Genomic DNA, 15,002 nt, shown 5'->3' with positions numbered 1-15,002 from the left:
AGACGCAGGTCTTCAGAAGTTAAAGTTTCTTTTGTGGAATAAAGCCTTTTATTCTCAAAGGTCATTTATGCCCATTTTTTTCATTGTTAATAACAGTATGAAATTAACACCCATCATTTTAGAATGTGTATAAACTTCCATTGTTTTGATTTGGGGCAGAGGATCTTAAGACTCTGTCTTTGCTCTTCTTCCTTTGATTTATTTCTATCATCTTATTATGTGCTCTCCATTTCTCTCTCTCTTTCTTCCTTTCTTGCCATCTTCTGAATAGATTTCTTTTTTCTTTTCATCTTTTGCTCTTCCTACCCCACCCCCTACCTCTCCTTTGGAATTAATCACTCTATGTCTATTTTTAAGAGTTACCCTAGGCATTTGAACACACTTACTTCATTTCTTGACGATCCATCCAAACAATGCAAGAACCTTAGAATATTTAGACTACAGTTTTTTTTACCCCATTCCAGTTTATATTATAGTTTGACCAGTATTTGAATTCTATCTTGTTTGTTTAGCCTCACAAATTAGACATTATTCCTACTATGATATATAGTCAGTGTTTAGATTTACCCAATGTAATTATCCATTTCTTTGCTTACCATTTCTTCTTGCAGACTTTCCTCCATTTGGTCTCATAATCTCTCTGCATAAAGCAATTTTTCATTTCAGAAAATTTTATTCAATTTTTCACCAATCTGCTTGATTTGTTTTTTCATAAGCCATCTCTTAGTCCTTGCTCAAAAATATTTATTTGTTCACCATACCAAACATGGTTATTTTATATTCTGTGTCTGATCATCTTTACCGATCTGATTTTGCTACCTGTTTCTGCTTGTTCTCACTCACGGTGCTTTATTTTCCTACAGGGGAGGGGAGAAGGCAGAGTATGCCTATGTGTGGTTTTATGTGAGCTTATGTTCTTTGGAACTTTATGGGAATTCTTTGAGACCTGGGTTGAGATTGCATTCTTCTAGAAAATATTTCATTTGCTCCTCCCAGTTGATTATATAAACATTCTGGGAGCACTTTAATTAAAATGCTCCTATTTTAAGTTTTCAGATACAGGTGGTATAACTTCATACAAAAAGCCACATGAAGGCCAGGCTGTAGTTATAAACTCTCAAGTGAGATTTCCTACCTCTCTCCCCCAGCATAAAAATCAAATCAGACGTATTGCTGTCCCCTTCTGCATAGCGGTTCATTTTTCACTCATCCTTAATTGAAGGTAAAGCCCTTTGAGATTCCAGCTTCACGTGGGAATCTTCTGTAAGACTTCCAATGTTGTAGGTGGGGGGATGGGTGAAATAGTTAAAAAGGATTAAGGGTCCACTTACCGTGATGGGCACTGAGTAATGTATAGAATTGTTAAATAATATTGTACCCCCCCGCAAAAAAAAAAGATTTCCAATTTTGCATGGGCCTAACACAAAGAGAGCTGGCTTTAGTTTTCCTCTCCCAAAGTAGTTACTTTTATCTTGTTTTTGATCTCTGCAGATTCTTTACTTTTGTGCCATCTCAGTGATGCCTTTTAAAAATGTTTTCTTAGTTATTTTATCTAACATTTTGGTTGTTTTCATTGGGTAAACCTTTTAGCATGCCTAGTTCAATCAACTAGGGGCAATATTGTGTGGAGCTTCCTCCAGAATGCAGTATATATGCTGAATTGAAGACCTCTCTAAAGGACTGTGTTGAAAGAACACAGACGTCTTGGAACCAAAGATGGAACCAGGAGTGGCCCCACTTACCATCATTCCAATGACCCATTGGTATAAGTTTCCCATCCTGTTTCTACAACTCTGACCTCTGCAGTCCCGATCTCCAGAGGGGGTACACTCTCACCCCAACACATCAAGAGTCCCTTCGAATTACAAGCTCCAGATGCCACCAGGTTCTTTGGGTTCCTTTGTATTCTCTGTGCCCAGGTAGCAGTAAGTGAGAAAAGGTGTCATCATACTGGCAACCACAAAGAGCAGCAGAGGTAATAGCAGGTGACTGGGGGAATTTGGAATGGAGAGTGGAGGAGAGTGACAATGAGTACCAGTAATGACCCTAAACCCAACTGCTGTGGCAGGGGCTTTAGTTTGTCCTGCTACCTTCCCTTTTCCAAGTTTGCCTTCAGGAAGGGATGTTCATGGTAACTGCATTAGCTAGCTTCCAAGACAGCCCCAAATGATCCCTGCCCCTTGATATTCATACCCTTGTGTGGTCCCTCTCACATTATGTCAAGGTTGTTCTGGGCAACCAATAGAATATGGTGGAAGGGATGGTTATATAACTTCCAAATTAGGTTGTAAAAGACTATGCCTTCTGTTTTAGTCTCTCTCTCTCTCTTTCTCTCTCGTCCTTGCTCTCTCTCACATCACTTGCCAACTTGCCAGCTACAGTTGGTCATGAGACATTCAGGTGGCTTTCAGAGAGGCCCACATGAAGAAGAATGGAGATCTCAGACCAATAGCCAGCAAGAAACTGAGGCCAGCCAGCAACCACATGAGTGAGCTCAGAAGCAGAATTCTTTAGCCCCAGTCAAGTCTTGTGATGACTCCTTGTCTAGCCAACATCTTGACTACAGTCTCATGAAAGACCTTGAACCAGAATGATGCAGCTAAGCTACTCCCTGATTCCTGGCTCTTACAGACTGTATGAGATAATAATATGTGTTCTTTAAGCTGCTAAATTTGGGGATAACTTGTTACATAGCAGTAGATAACTAATACAGGAACCGTGGCAGATCTGTGCCCCAAATATATAAAGGAAGCAAATCCATGTGGCACAAGGAGTAAACTGTAGCAGCCACATAAGAGTGTGGCTTAATCTCCAATTAAGTACCTGCTCCAAGTGGTGTGAGTTCGCCAATAGCCTCCAGCTATGGGATCCTTTAGGATCTGCCCTTTTTTCCCAAGCTGAAGCCATGTGCTTCCAGGAAGACCCTGGGCAATGACTGAACATTGTTGTAATTTCTGGCCAGTGCAGGACTGCTCATGGGGACCCCCCCCCCACTCCCGTTGGGCTGGCTGAGACGTGCTCAGCTCTGCACCCCCAATCCTCCTTACTGCTTTCTCTCACTCACAGGTACCACACCTGCTTCGTGGCCTGAAGGATTTCCCTGCGGGCCCTTTCTCCCTCTCCTCTTTCCCCTTTAAAGGAATTTGCACCAATAAATTACATACACTTCTAATTCTGTCTTGTGTCTCCTTCCCAGAAGACCCAAATTTTAACATTATTATTACCTTTCTTTTATTTATTTTGTTTTTAAATTTTCTTCCCATTTCTGCTTGTGAAAGTACAAGTTTAGCAGAACTATTTAAAACATTTCTCTTTTTTTTCTAATATAAGAATTCAAAGCTAGAAAATTCCTTTGGTCATCTGTTTCTGCGAGAAGCAAATTGATAACAGTGTTTAATGAAGAAACTATTTTTCTGTTTGGGAAAAAAAAAACAACAACCCAGGATATATGTTTTATTTCTTTTGATTCAGTGGTTAATTTTAGTCCATAGCAAATTAGAATAATCATTGCTATCTAAAATTAATCCTGAAAAGTAATGCTGATTTTTAAGTACAATGGTCATCCACAGTTTTTAATTTTATATCGTCTGTTCATTCATTTATTCATTCAACAAACATTTATTAAATTCTTTGTTCCAATCATTATGCTGAGGTAGTAAATTAAGGAATATCTTTACCAGATGGTGAATTTTCTTATACTTAATACTGTAAAAAAAAAAAAAAAAATTAAAGAGGAAAATCAAAACCCTGTTTTTCTACAGATCACAACTCAGTGTTTGATCATAAAACTACTTGGCCTGGCTTAAAATTGCTCCTCGATAATGCTCCAATTTGAATGAACCCCAGGTGCTCCGTTAATCTTGTCATTAATAAACTGTTGACCTTATAATTATTTTATAAAATAGATGAAATAAGAAATTTCTTTAAGAGATGAAGAACATACTGCCTGTTCAACCAATAATTCACTAATTCATTCAGTATTGATTCATGGCTTCAGGAAAAGGAAAAGAATATAAAAAATGACTTTAATCAAAAAGCCTATGTAAAAAGGACACAGATTTCTCTCTTTGCATTTTACTTACTGTCATCATTGGCCAAGGGCATGTATTGCACCGCCTTTCTGCTCTTTGCTTTTCCCTACTATGTGCATGGCAGAGGCCTGGAAATGTTACCTGTACGCGGGGCTGGTTGCAAGGGTTAGTGGAACTCTCCCTGTGGTACCCCAAATGATATGTAACTGTGCAGCATGTATTTCTCATTCAAAGTAAATTTCATATTAGTCTTGTTAAGAAACACCGTTTGAAGTTGCTGGAGAAGTATGGCAAAGCAGTGACAGCTGACCATCTAACTGTCTTTTTGTCTGACATTGGGATCAAACACTACATCTATCATCTGCAGAACCATACTATTTTGACCTTTATCTCTGTATACAGCATTTAGGCAAGAGATGGACTGTGTAAAGATTTTTTTTTATCACACCTTGCTCCTTCTTGAGCTAGATAGTTTTTATGTCATGATATCAGTTTTACTTACTTACAATTATTCTTTTTAGGTCCACAATATACTCAAATATATCGAATCTCCTTCCATACTTAGCACTGACTGAATTCCACACCTAATGCATAAGTGACTACCTGGGGTGTGTTTTTAAGGAAACAACTCTGAATGGTCTGTATCTGCCATTTTGTCAGGCCTGGGAGAAACAGACTCTCCTTTATTAATTTATGGACAATTTAAAAGGAATAAAAATCAGAGTTTATCAAGTTCATGTTATTATCTTTATGTATTGGCATTTGGAAAAGTCTCTAGTCATTGTTTCTTATTATCACTATGGCTTTTAAAACCTCCAATATAGTCATTTTGGCAAAGGCGTGAATACCAACAACTGCAAGAAAACAATGGGCCTCGCTTTGTAATGTGATGTGGGGAAAATATTTTTTAATTTTCTAACAGGTGCTGGGCTATGAGTCTGACTGATAAAGATAGTAATTATACCTCTTTTCTGAAATGAAGCAATAGAGAGAGAGCATACTAAAATTGTTAAAGCATGACTTGGGTTCTCTCTCTATCTGGAGAATTCATGATCCTGGGAGGTTTTTTTCAAATGAGTCATTGATTTGTGAAGTAGTGCAGGAGTGCATGTTTGTCTTTGTGTCAAAAACAAAGACTCTTAGCAAATTGAATCTCATCGTACCTTTAGACAATTCAAGAAAGAAAATCTTGAGAGCTTTATGGTGTTGAGCAGGGATAAAGCCTTCTTACAGCTTGGAACAAAATTCTTACCAGTTTCAACCAACAGATCAAATGCATTTCAGAAGTGATGTTCACATAAAGAACTGTTTAGAATTCGAGCCCTCCGTACAGGCAGGGTGCTAACGGGCTACATGTGCTACCCTGTGTGAAAATGAGAGCCGGTCGATTCGTGTGGAGCACTGGTGATAGCATGGATCAGAACAAGCAATGCCTCCTCATCCCATAAGTGGTGAAAGTATGGTGGGCGGAGGGCTGGGGAATGACAACAAGGTAGTGTGACAAAGACCAGTTGAACACAAGGGTGAAAACGGCAAGATGGGTGCACTTTCATTTGAATTGCAAAGGGCAAATGTGTGATGTTGAGTATTTGCTCCATGCCTTATTTAGCACCTGTAGCTCACAGATCTGGGCATAAAATTGTCCCAGATCCAATTCTACTCAATAGAAGTTTGTGTTCTATCTTTCTCTCTCTCTCTGTCTCTCTCTCTCACTCACTCACTTTTGGAATAGGATATAAGACAATAAAAACAGAGGCTGACCAAAAAGGAAATTGCTAGGAATTAATTTGAAAAGAAAAACTCCAGAAAGTGGTTGCTGGTCACTCTAGCTCCTGGCCTTCCTGCATCTCCTTACATCATTCTCTGATCACTTCTGACAGTTTCCTTCCCAAGCCCCTGTATTGATACGCTTGATTCAGCGTCAGTAAACCGACGGGTTGCAGTGGAAGAACACCCACTGACACATGGCCAAGGGTGTGGATCACTCTGCAGTCTGCACTGTGTCACTGCTGACAGGGACACTGAAGATTTGTTGGAGGTTGCACTGGGTATCAAACGAAAACCAAACAAACAAATAAAACCTACATGGTATCAAACGTTGTCACTGGGTGTGAAGGACAAGTTATCACAGCCGTCCATCCCCTAAGCAGGCCATTATTTGAAAGGCTATGAGAGGGAGAATGGTATAAGCCTGGAACTTAAAACCAAGAAAGTGTTTATGGATAGAATTTGGATCACTGAGTTCATTAGTTCTTTTCACTGACACCTAAAACTACAGGGAGTGCAAATAATAACTAGGAATCCATTGTGTCCTTTGGTGTGCTAGCCTGAATTGTGTACCCCTCTGATTCATATGTTGAAGCCCTACTTCCTATCATGACTGTATTTGGAGATAGGACTTTTCAAGAGGTAGAGTTAAATGAGGTCATAAGAGTGGGACCCTAATCCAATAGAACTGGTGTCCTTATAAGAGGAAGAGACATAAGCGGTGTGTGTGCATAGAAGAAAGACCATGCGAGGACACGGAGAGAAGGCAGCAGTGCGCAAGCCAAGGAGAGAGACCTCAGAGAGACCAAACCTGCCAACACCTTGATCTTGAACTTGCAGCCTTTAGAACTTAAAAAAATAAGTTCCTGTGGTTTAAGCCACCCAGTCTGTGGTATTTTGTTGGGGCAGCTCAAACAAACTTAAGACATTAGGTTAGTTCGCAGCTATAATGCCATCCCACTGTGATATTGAGTTGCAGCCCAGAAACAAGGAAGTAGCCAGAATTCCATGAAAGCCTGACGTACACACCGAATTTGGTTTCTGTGTCAATTTCCATCTCTCTTGTGCATTATACTAATAGCACGAGGCATAGAGGAACCATCCCTTCGATTCAGTGTGCTGGTGTTCTGAAACTGTGCTAGGTGTTCTGAAAAAGCAAAAATGACTCACAGAGTTGCTGCCCTTAACTCATCATCCATAGAAAGACAAGATGAGTCAGTTCTCTGATACAGGTATAACAAAGGGCTTTGGGAGACAAGAATGACTAATTTTAATTTGGGGCTTAGGATTGTGGGAAGGACAGGAAAGAGCAGGGAAGGTTTCACAAAGAGGGAGAAGTTTGAGGAGAACTGTTTGGTATCTGTTGACGTCTAACAAAGCACCCCAGACTAGCAGCATAAAACAACCACCCATTTATAAGGCTCAGGGGTCTATGGGTCATGAATTGGAACAGGACACAATGTGGATAGACTGTCTCTACTCCATGCTGTCTGAAGCCCAGTTGGCTGGGAGCGACTCAAAGGACAGAGTGTGGAAAGCATCCGCTTCTAGGATGGCTTCTTGGGCCACATCCCTGGAATGAAGGACAGGCTCAGCTCGAATGTCAACCATAGCAGCCCGGATGGCCTCTCCCGTGCTGCAGCCTCAGGGTGCTGGACCTCTTACATTGAGGTCCAGGGCTTCCATATCAAGTGCTCCTAACAAACAAGGCAGAAACTACATAGCCTCTTTTGACCTGGCCTCGGGAATCACATAGCACCATTTCCATTGTGCTCATTGGTGGAAGCAGTTTCATTTAAAAGGACTGGACACAGACTCTACCTCTCTATGCAAGGAGTAATCAGATATTTATTGCCACATTTTAAAACTGCCATCATGACCTTGAAGCATGAATAGGATTCCAATAAACCTCATACACCAAAGCTTTATTTCCTAAAAAATTTTTTCTGATTTTACACAGAATGCACATTCATTATTAAAAGAAAAGAAAACTGTGGAAAAGTAGAAGGAAACTCATTCATTATTTCAATAGGCAAGCTATGTGCCTGGACCTGAAGTAGGAATTAGAGCTATCACCATAAATAAGAAATAGTTCCTACCCTCAAAGAGTGTACAGCCTACTAGGCCACCCATGATCGCCCCATCAAGAGATACCACAGCTAATATGTTGGTGCAGTCCTTCCCAATTTGAATAAAACAAATTGAGATTATCCTGTACATACGTTTTTGTGTCATGGTTAGTTTGTTTCCCCTGACACACAAGATAGTATGGGAATTTTCCGTGCTGTATTAAATATTCTACAAAGCTGTGATCTTGAATGAATGTATCATATATCATCATATGAATAGGCCATCGTTTATTTAACCTTTTCCCTGCTGCTGGACATTCAGGTTGTCTTCAAGTTTTTGCTACTACCAAATAATACTGTACTAAACATGGTTACTCATCTTTATGCTTCTCTGACAATTTTCATAGGATTAATCTCTTGAGTTAGTTGAATTACTAGTTCAATAAGAACTTTTAGAAGCTCTTGATTATAGTTTTCCAATTTGGTTTGCAAAAATGCTGTCCTGGGGGCGCCTGGGTGGCTCAGTCAGTTAAGCAGCTGCCTTCAGCTCAGGTCATGATCTCAGGGTCCTGGGATCAAGCCCCGCATCAGGCTCCCTGCTCCGCAGGAAGCCTGTTTTTCCATCTCCCACTCCCCCTGCTTGTGTTCCCTCTCTTGCTGTCTCTCTCTGTCAAATAAATAAATAAAATCTTAAAAAAAAAAATGCTGTCCTGGTTTACATTTCCCTAGCATGTGTTTGAGGAGCATCAAGCCACAGACCACGTGGAAAGAAAGCCTGTTCCCCAGGTTTGGGGTAGAGAGATTTGGCGCAGTCTGAATTGAACTAAAAAAGACTGAAAGAAACCAAAGGCGGTTATAAACCGTAGTCAACTAATAAGCAGCATGGGCTTGGCTGCTAAAGAGATGGATTCTAGGAAATGATTACTGCAGAGTCAGGGTAAATGTAAAGGCTTCATTGGCTTCTAGCATAGCTTGGGGGCAATGTTGTAACACTAAGTGTGACTTAAGGAACACTCAGAAACCTAGGTTCATTGTGGGCATGAGTTAGGACTCCTTCGGTGGTAAGCAATAGCGGCCAACCTCAGCTCATCTAAACCAAGGGGGAATTTACTGGAAAAACAGTTGATTTCTCAATGGCTGGGAAACCAGGCTCAGAAACCAGAACATAATGGACAGGAAGTGGGAAACTCAGTGGGCAGGAAGCCACATAGGATCGAGGGTCTAAGACACAGGACCTCTTAGCAGGGTTCCCTGGGTACATTGCTATGAATAATGAATAAGCTCCAACTGGCCTCTGTCTTTTGATGACTTGGCTCAAATTTTGAATTCCTGGGAAGGCAGATCCAACCAACCTCCCAAGGTTCAAGTGCCTCTCCTGGGGCCAGAAACAGGAAGGCACCTTGACTAAACAGCTTCCCGTGTATGGGAGAAGTAACTACCAGAGGTAAATCCGGGCACAGCCAGCCCAAACCAAAAACTATCTACCATACCATGTTACCTGGCAGGGGAGGCACACTAATACCTAACCCTTGTTAATCCCTGAGCCCAAATTCATTTGCCACACTGAGCCTCTGCCTCTCTACCCCACCCCACCCCACCACAGCAAAGTAGGAATCTGTGGGAATGACAAGAGACCCGGGGCCTGTTAGGTTTTGATGAGGGACAAATGGGAAACTGTAAATATGAGCTACAATGTGTGAGGCACCGTGCTAGATGATGGGATGAATAACTAATTAAAGTAAATAATCCTGCTTTAATTTGAACTGAGTGTTAGCTTCTTCCCCTCCCCACTTCCTTTTTGTTTGGAAGTCTGGGCTTAGATTAAAAGCAACCAGAAAGCAAGTAGACTGGAAGCAGTCTTGAAAGAGGGCCAGAACCACGCCCTGCACGCTGCCTTTGGCAAGGCTCGAGTCCCTCCACCGCCTGGTAAGCCCGATGCAGAAGAGAGAATCCAAAAGAGATTGTCACATGGCTTCATTTGAGGGGGATGCCAAACATGGATCAGGGGTGTAAACTTAGGAGGCTGGCTCTCTCCAAGAGGACACCCTTAGGGCAGTATCTCCCAGACTTGTCATTCCCTGATAGCTGACAACAGATGAAAATGAGGCCATTGGCCCTGAAGTTACCTCTGGTGCTTGGGAACAGGAAGAAGAGACGAGATTCCCCCTCAGAGATCCCTGTTGTTTAGCCAGACAGTGGCAGCATGACAAAAGGGACAGGTAAGTTTTAAGGACGGAAGCAAGGTAACACGAGCCTCATTGCACTTAGAGGACATGAAAAGTCAGTGTCAGGGAGGGGTTCTTAGGTTGGGAGAGTGTTATAAAGGGGAAGAGGGGCCCATGAAGACGGGAGGGTGGTCTGGGAATGACAGACTCCACTCTCTGGAAAGAGGCCAAGAGCCCTGGTCTCAGATCCCCATTGCTTCCCTTCCTGGGAGAATCATCTTAGGGTATGACAGATCAGACTTCTTAAAATATTCCCTTTGAGGAAAGGTAGGTAGGTAATTAGCTGCTCCCTTGAGACATTGGTATTGGGGTACAAGGTGGGGAGAGTGGTCCTGTACTGGTTGCTAGAGTCAACTTCTGTTTTCAAGACCATATTCTAAAAAAAACTACAGGATTTTTACATCTGCAGAACCATGGCAAGGTCTCAAGAGTTCCCAAGAAAACCTTCCCAGCACCTTGAAGGGGAGTGTGGAGATGGCCATCTGTTCGAGGGCCTTGCTGAGTTGAGGAGGGTGGTCTTGTCAGTCAGTGGGCCCAGGGTCAGAGCAGGGCCAGAGGGAGCCCTGGGCACAAGAGGGGTTACATGGGGGCACCTGGGTGGCTCGGTTAAACGCCCGACTCTTGTTTCCTTTTTTTTGTTGTTTTTTTTTTAGATTTTATTTATTTATTTGATAGCGAGATAGCGAGAACAGGAACACAAGCAGAGGGAGTGGGAGAGGGAGAAGCAGGCTTCCCGCCGAGCAGGGAGCCTGATGCGGGGCTCCATCCCAGGACCCTGGGATCATGACCTGAGCTGAAGGCAGACGCTTAACGACTGAGCCACCCAGGCGCCCCCGACTCTTGGTTTCGGCTCAGGTCGTGATCTCATGGGTTGTGAGATCGAGCCCCGTCTCAGGCTCCACGCTCAATGTGGAGTCTGCTTGAGGATCCCGTCCCTCTGCCCCTCCCCCCACTCTCTCTCAAAATAAATAAATCTTTTTTTTTTTTTTTTTTTTAAAGAAGGGTTTCAGTAGCCCTGCCATATGGAGAATTTAGAAGCTGCCACACCACAGGATAAGTGCAAAGACATTTACATCGTGACTTTTCTCATGGGGAACACTTCAGTAATTTTTTTTCTGAAAGACCAAATTATTTCCAATGTTTTTCTCCATTTTCCAGTGCTCTGTCTGCTTAGCGTGCCCGGGGTAGCTAACTGCTGACTCCAAGAGGCCTGACCGGAGGGACTTGGCTAACCGTGCAGCAGCAGCCTGGATGTATCACAGCAAGTATGAAGTCTAGACGTGAGCAGTATCCTGCCTGGAACCTGTGAGTCACTGGGATCCCTTCCCAAGGAAGAGGATTTCTGTCCTGGGCAGGCTCTGTGCTCCCCGCTGGGATTCTCCAGGGGAACCCCTCAGCCCCTTCCAACTGGGCAAAGGCTGAAGGGCTGAGAAACAGCCAAATGTCTGAAGGGGCATCCAGGATGGACTATCACCCTGGGAACCTCCTCCTCTGAGACCCTGAGTCCCGCTCAGAGCACCCCGAGCCCCGAGTGTGTCTACCCTCACCCTGCAAGCTTGGGGGCGTGGGCTCTCCCTGGGGCCAGTCCTCCACGGAGGTCCTTCTCTGCCGTCACCTGCGCCCAGCCCTGCCCTCCTTCCAGGCCCTTTCCCACTTCTGAAATTACGTGGCACTTAAATTCCTCTGACCTCTCAGCCACCTTATTGATAGTTACCTTTTTTTCTTAATTTTTGATGTTTTGTTCCCCTGTCCAAAAATCTATCCAATGTTCCTGGAGGCCAAAAATCTTCCTACTTCTCTGTGTGTCCCACACAAACCCTAACACATAGTACGGTGCTCCTCTGGGTCCCTTTCTCCTCACTGATCACAGCTTAAATCTTCGCTGGTAATAGTTGTACATCACTTTCACGCATTATCCAAACCAATATTCTTAATCTTTTAAGAGTAATTCTATTCCGTGAGAATATAGTGAAAGCTATGACTCTCTCCCCAGGAAGATGCACATAATCATGTGTAAACAAAATGCTCGTGCTAATTTCAGGGCTCTGCAGCCCCCACGAAGCCTGTCAGCCATTGACCCTAAGCTAAGAGCCCCTGTTTATTTATTTATTTATTTTAAAGATTTTATTTATTTATTTGACAGAGAGAGACACAGTGAGGGAACACAAGCAGGGGGAGTGGGAGAGGGAGAAGCAGGCTTCCCGTGGAGCAGGGAGCCCGATGCGGGGCTCGATCCCAGGACCCTGGGATCATGACCTGAGCCGAAGGCAGACCCTTCACCGACTGAGCCACCCAGGTGCCCCTAAGAGCCCCTGGTTAAACTGGCTCTTTCGACCAAGCTGCCCGGGCAGCTGCCACAAGTGTTGTGACGTGTGTCTTGCAGGTGGGAAAAGTGAGGTTGGGAGAGAGGCTCCTCCAGGCTGCTCTGAGTGCCTCCTTGCCCGGTTCCCGTCTCCTTTGATATCCGTTTTTGCAGATGTGCCCTTAGAAGTGCAAAATCAACACGAGAAATACCTCTTCCATCAGTATCTGTGCGTCAGTGCAGAACCGTAATTCCTGTCATTCTGGCTTTTGTGACGATGTTTGGCTTCTAACGCAGCAGTGCCTGGCAGAGCCCAGCTGCATCCCTTGCCAGCAAGTTTCTCTCCTGGTGTCAGAGAGGAGAGTAGGATCTCAACAACCCGCCTGCTGCCTCGAATCTTTGGTTTTCTCATCAGAGCCCCCCTGCCCCTCACCCCGCTGGCTCCCCCAGGCCAGATGCAGCCAGCAGCAAGTCAGATGTGAGAGCAGCCAGGTGGCCGTGACCACGGCAGGCAGACCTCCGCATCTCGGCCGCTGGTGGTCCTCCGATCTCGGCCTGAGATGCTCCGCACCGATCCGCAAGCCTTTGCTTGGCCAGCCACACGCCACAGGCCTCGGTCCCCGGCAGGTGAATGATGTCGTGAGGAAGGAGACACGCACGAAAGGGCATCAAGCCCACGCTTTACGTAACAGCCCCAGTTTCCAGTGTCCGAGTGTGACGTGTGAAATGGAAGTCCCTACGTGGCCTTGAATGTGGAATGCCTCAGTCACTGCAACAAAAACCAATCCCAACTGCCTGGGGCGGGGAGAGAAAACAGTCCTGCAGCTCCTCCAGGGCCCTGGACCGCGAGTGCCTGCTGGCCACTTGGGCTTCCCCCGGACAGGACAGAGTGTAATAGCTTCAAAGAAAAGCGAGAGTGGTGTTTGTTCTCACACCATTTGCCGCCTCCGAGCAAATGCACTTCTTCGCAGCTCCGCCTGCCCATAGGCTGCCGTGCGATGGATGATGGATGGCCCCCCGCTCCCAGAGGCCGGGGTGATGATGCATGGGGGTTACCTCCCTGCACACCCAAAACGTTCAGACCATTCCTACCCCCAGCTCCAGGGCTTGTGCCAAAATAGGTGTGCACCTTCCTTGAGTTTGCAGGTGTTCACTTATTAAGCGGGGATGGTCCCCCACCACCTGCTCAGAAAAAAGATGTCTTTCATTTCATTTTCTTGTTAGCTTTTTCCTTTGTGCTCTTGCTGGTGTGACCCCACTTGCTGGTGTGACCCCCCCCCACCTCCTGGTAGCTGCTGTGCAGTCTCCGAGGCTACAACCTCCCCCCAAAAACATTCATATTTCACAAGGGAAGAGCCTTACCTACTTCTCCGTTTTCCCACCTCACTTAAGAAAATTCCAGCATTTGGGGAGCCTGGGTGGCTCAGTCAGTGAAGCATCTGCCTTCTGCTCAGGTCATGACCCCAGGGTCCTGGGATTGAATCCAGCATCAGACTGCTTGCTCAGCGGGAAGCCTGCTTCTCCCTCGCCCTCTCCCCCTCACTCGTGCTTTCTCTCTCTCTTAAATAAATAAATAAAATCTGAAAGAAAAAGAAAGAAAGAAAGAAAGAAAGAAAGAAAGAAAGAAAGAAAGAAAGAAAGAAAGAAAGAAAGAAAATTCTAACATTTGACTAGCTGTCAGGGCAAAATATTTGGCCAGAAGGCATAAGAAGCTGCCTGAGGCTGACGTATGAAAACAATGGTGATTAGAGGGGCACGGGGCAGGTCTGCGAGGGAGCCTCACCGGAGGGCCCCTCTCATGCCCCCTCTCTGCCTCCTCGGGGACTCTCCTACCTCAGTGGTTCTCCCCCAGGGACAGTTCTGCCCCCAGGGGACATTGCCAGTGGTGATGTTTCTGGTTGTCACACTTGGGAGGAAGGGGAGAAGCTACGGGCATCGCGTGGGCAGAGGCCAGGGATGCTGCCACTCACCCAACAGTACACAGCACAGCCCCCCACTCCGCCCCACGAAGAACGATCCAGCCCAAATGTTAGTTGCGCTGAAGTTGGGAAACCCGGACCACATCGAGTCAGTCACTCCCACTTTCATACAGCATTCCAAGGAATCTGTGCAATAGATGCACACATCTGGAGATCCAGCCCAGACTTCCCTGAATCCAGACGCCCTGGGGACCCTCCCACCCTGCTTCCCAATCTCTCCCTGGGTTGCCGCTTGAACCTAAATGACCTCAAGTTTCCCTCAAAAATGCACCCCTCTTCATCTCGACATCCCCACTGCTGTATCATTTGCCCCACTTTAGGGCTGGCCCAACTGGGAAAAAGCCCTGGTTTTCTTTCTAAGGGCCTCCCTAGTTTGTAATAGCAAATGGATTATTTCCTCAATACAAGTCTACTCAGGGTGTGACTCAGAGAGCTGCTTTTGTCTGGTCATGAGATGGAGGAGGAAACATTGTGGGGAAATCCCAAATCCTTGGCTACCCCAATTTCCCAAAGTGAGCCTTTCCCCTGGTGTCACTGAAGGGCTTTGGCAGCCTTCTACCTGCGACAAATGAACGAAAAAGACAGATGTGTAAAAACCAGGTCCTTTTCGTGGGACAATAGAAATGCTT

General features: G+C 44.9%; 1 protein-coding gene across 1 annotated transcript in view; it reads left to right on the top strand.

Moving 5' to 3' along the window:
• Positions 1–11,735, top strand: part of LEKR1 (leucine, glutamate and lysine rich 1) — a 209,987-nt gene extending 198,252 nt beyond the window's left edge. Inside the window, exon 13 of the mRNA XM_032408367.1 lies at positions 11,251–11,735. Coding sequence (XP_032264258.1) covers positions 11,251–11,280 — 30 coding nt within the window. The 3' untranslated portion in view covers positions 11,281–11,735. The remainder of the gene's footprint in view (positions 1–11,250) is intronic.
• The last annotated feature ends 3,267 nt before the right edge of the window (positions 11,736–15,002 follow it).

Source organism: Phoca vitulina, unplaced genomic scaffold (genome assembly GCF_004348235.1).
Source record: "Phoca vitulina isolate PV1807 unplaced genomic scaffold, GSC_HSeal_1.0 scaffold10, whole genome shotgun sequence".
Taxonomy (NCBI): domain Eukaryota; kingdom Metazoa; phylum Chordata; class Mammalia; order Carnivora; family Phocidae; genus Phoca; species Phoca vitulina.
The sequence above is the reverse complement of the archived record's forward strand: the minus strand, read 5'-3'. Positions and strand labels throughout refer to the sequence as shown.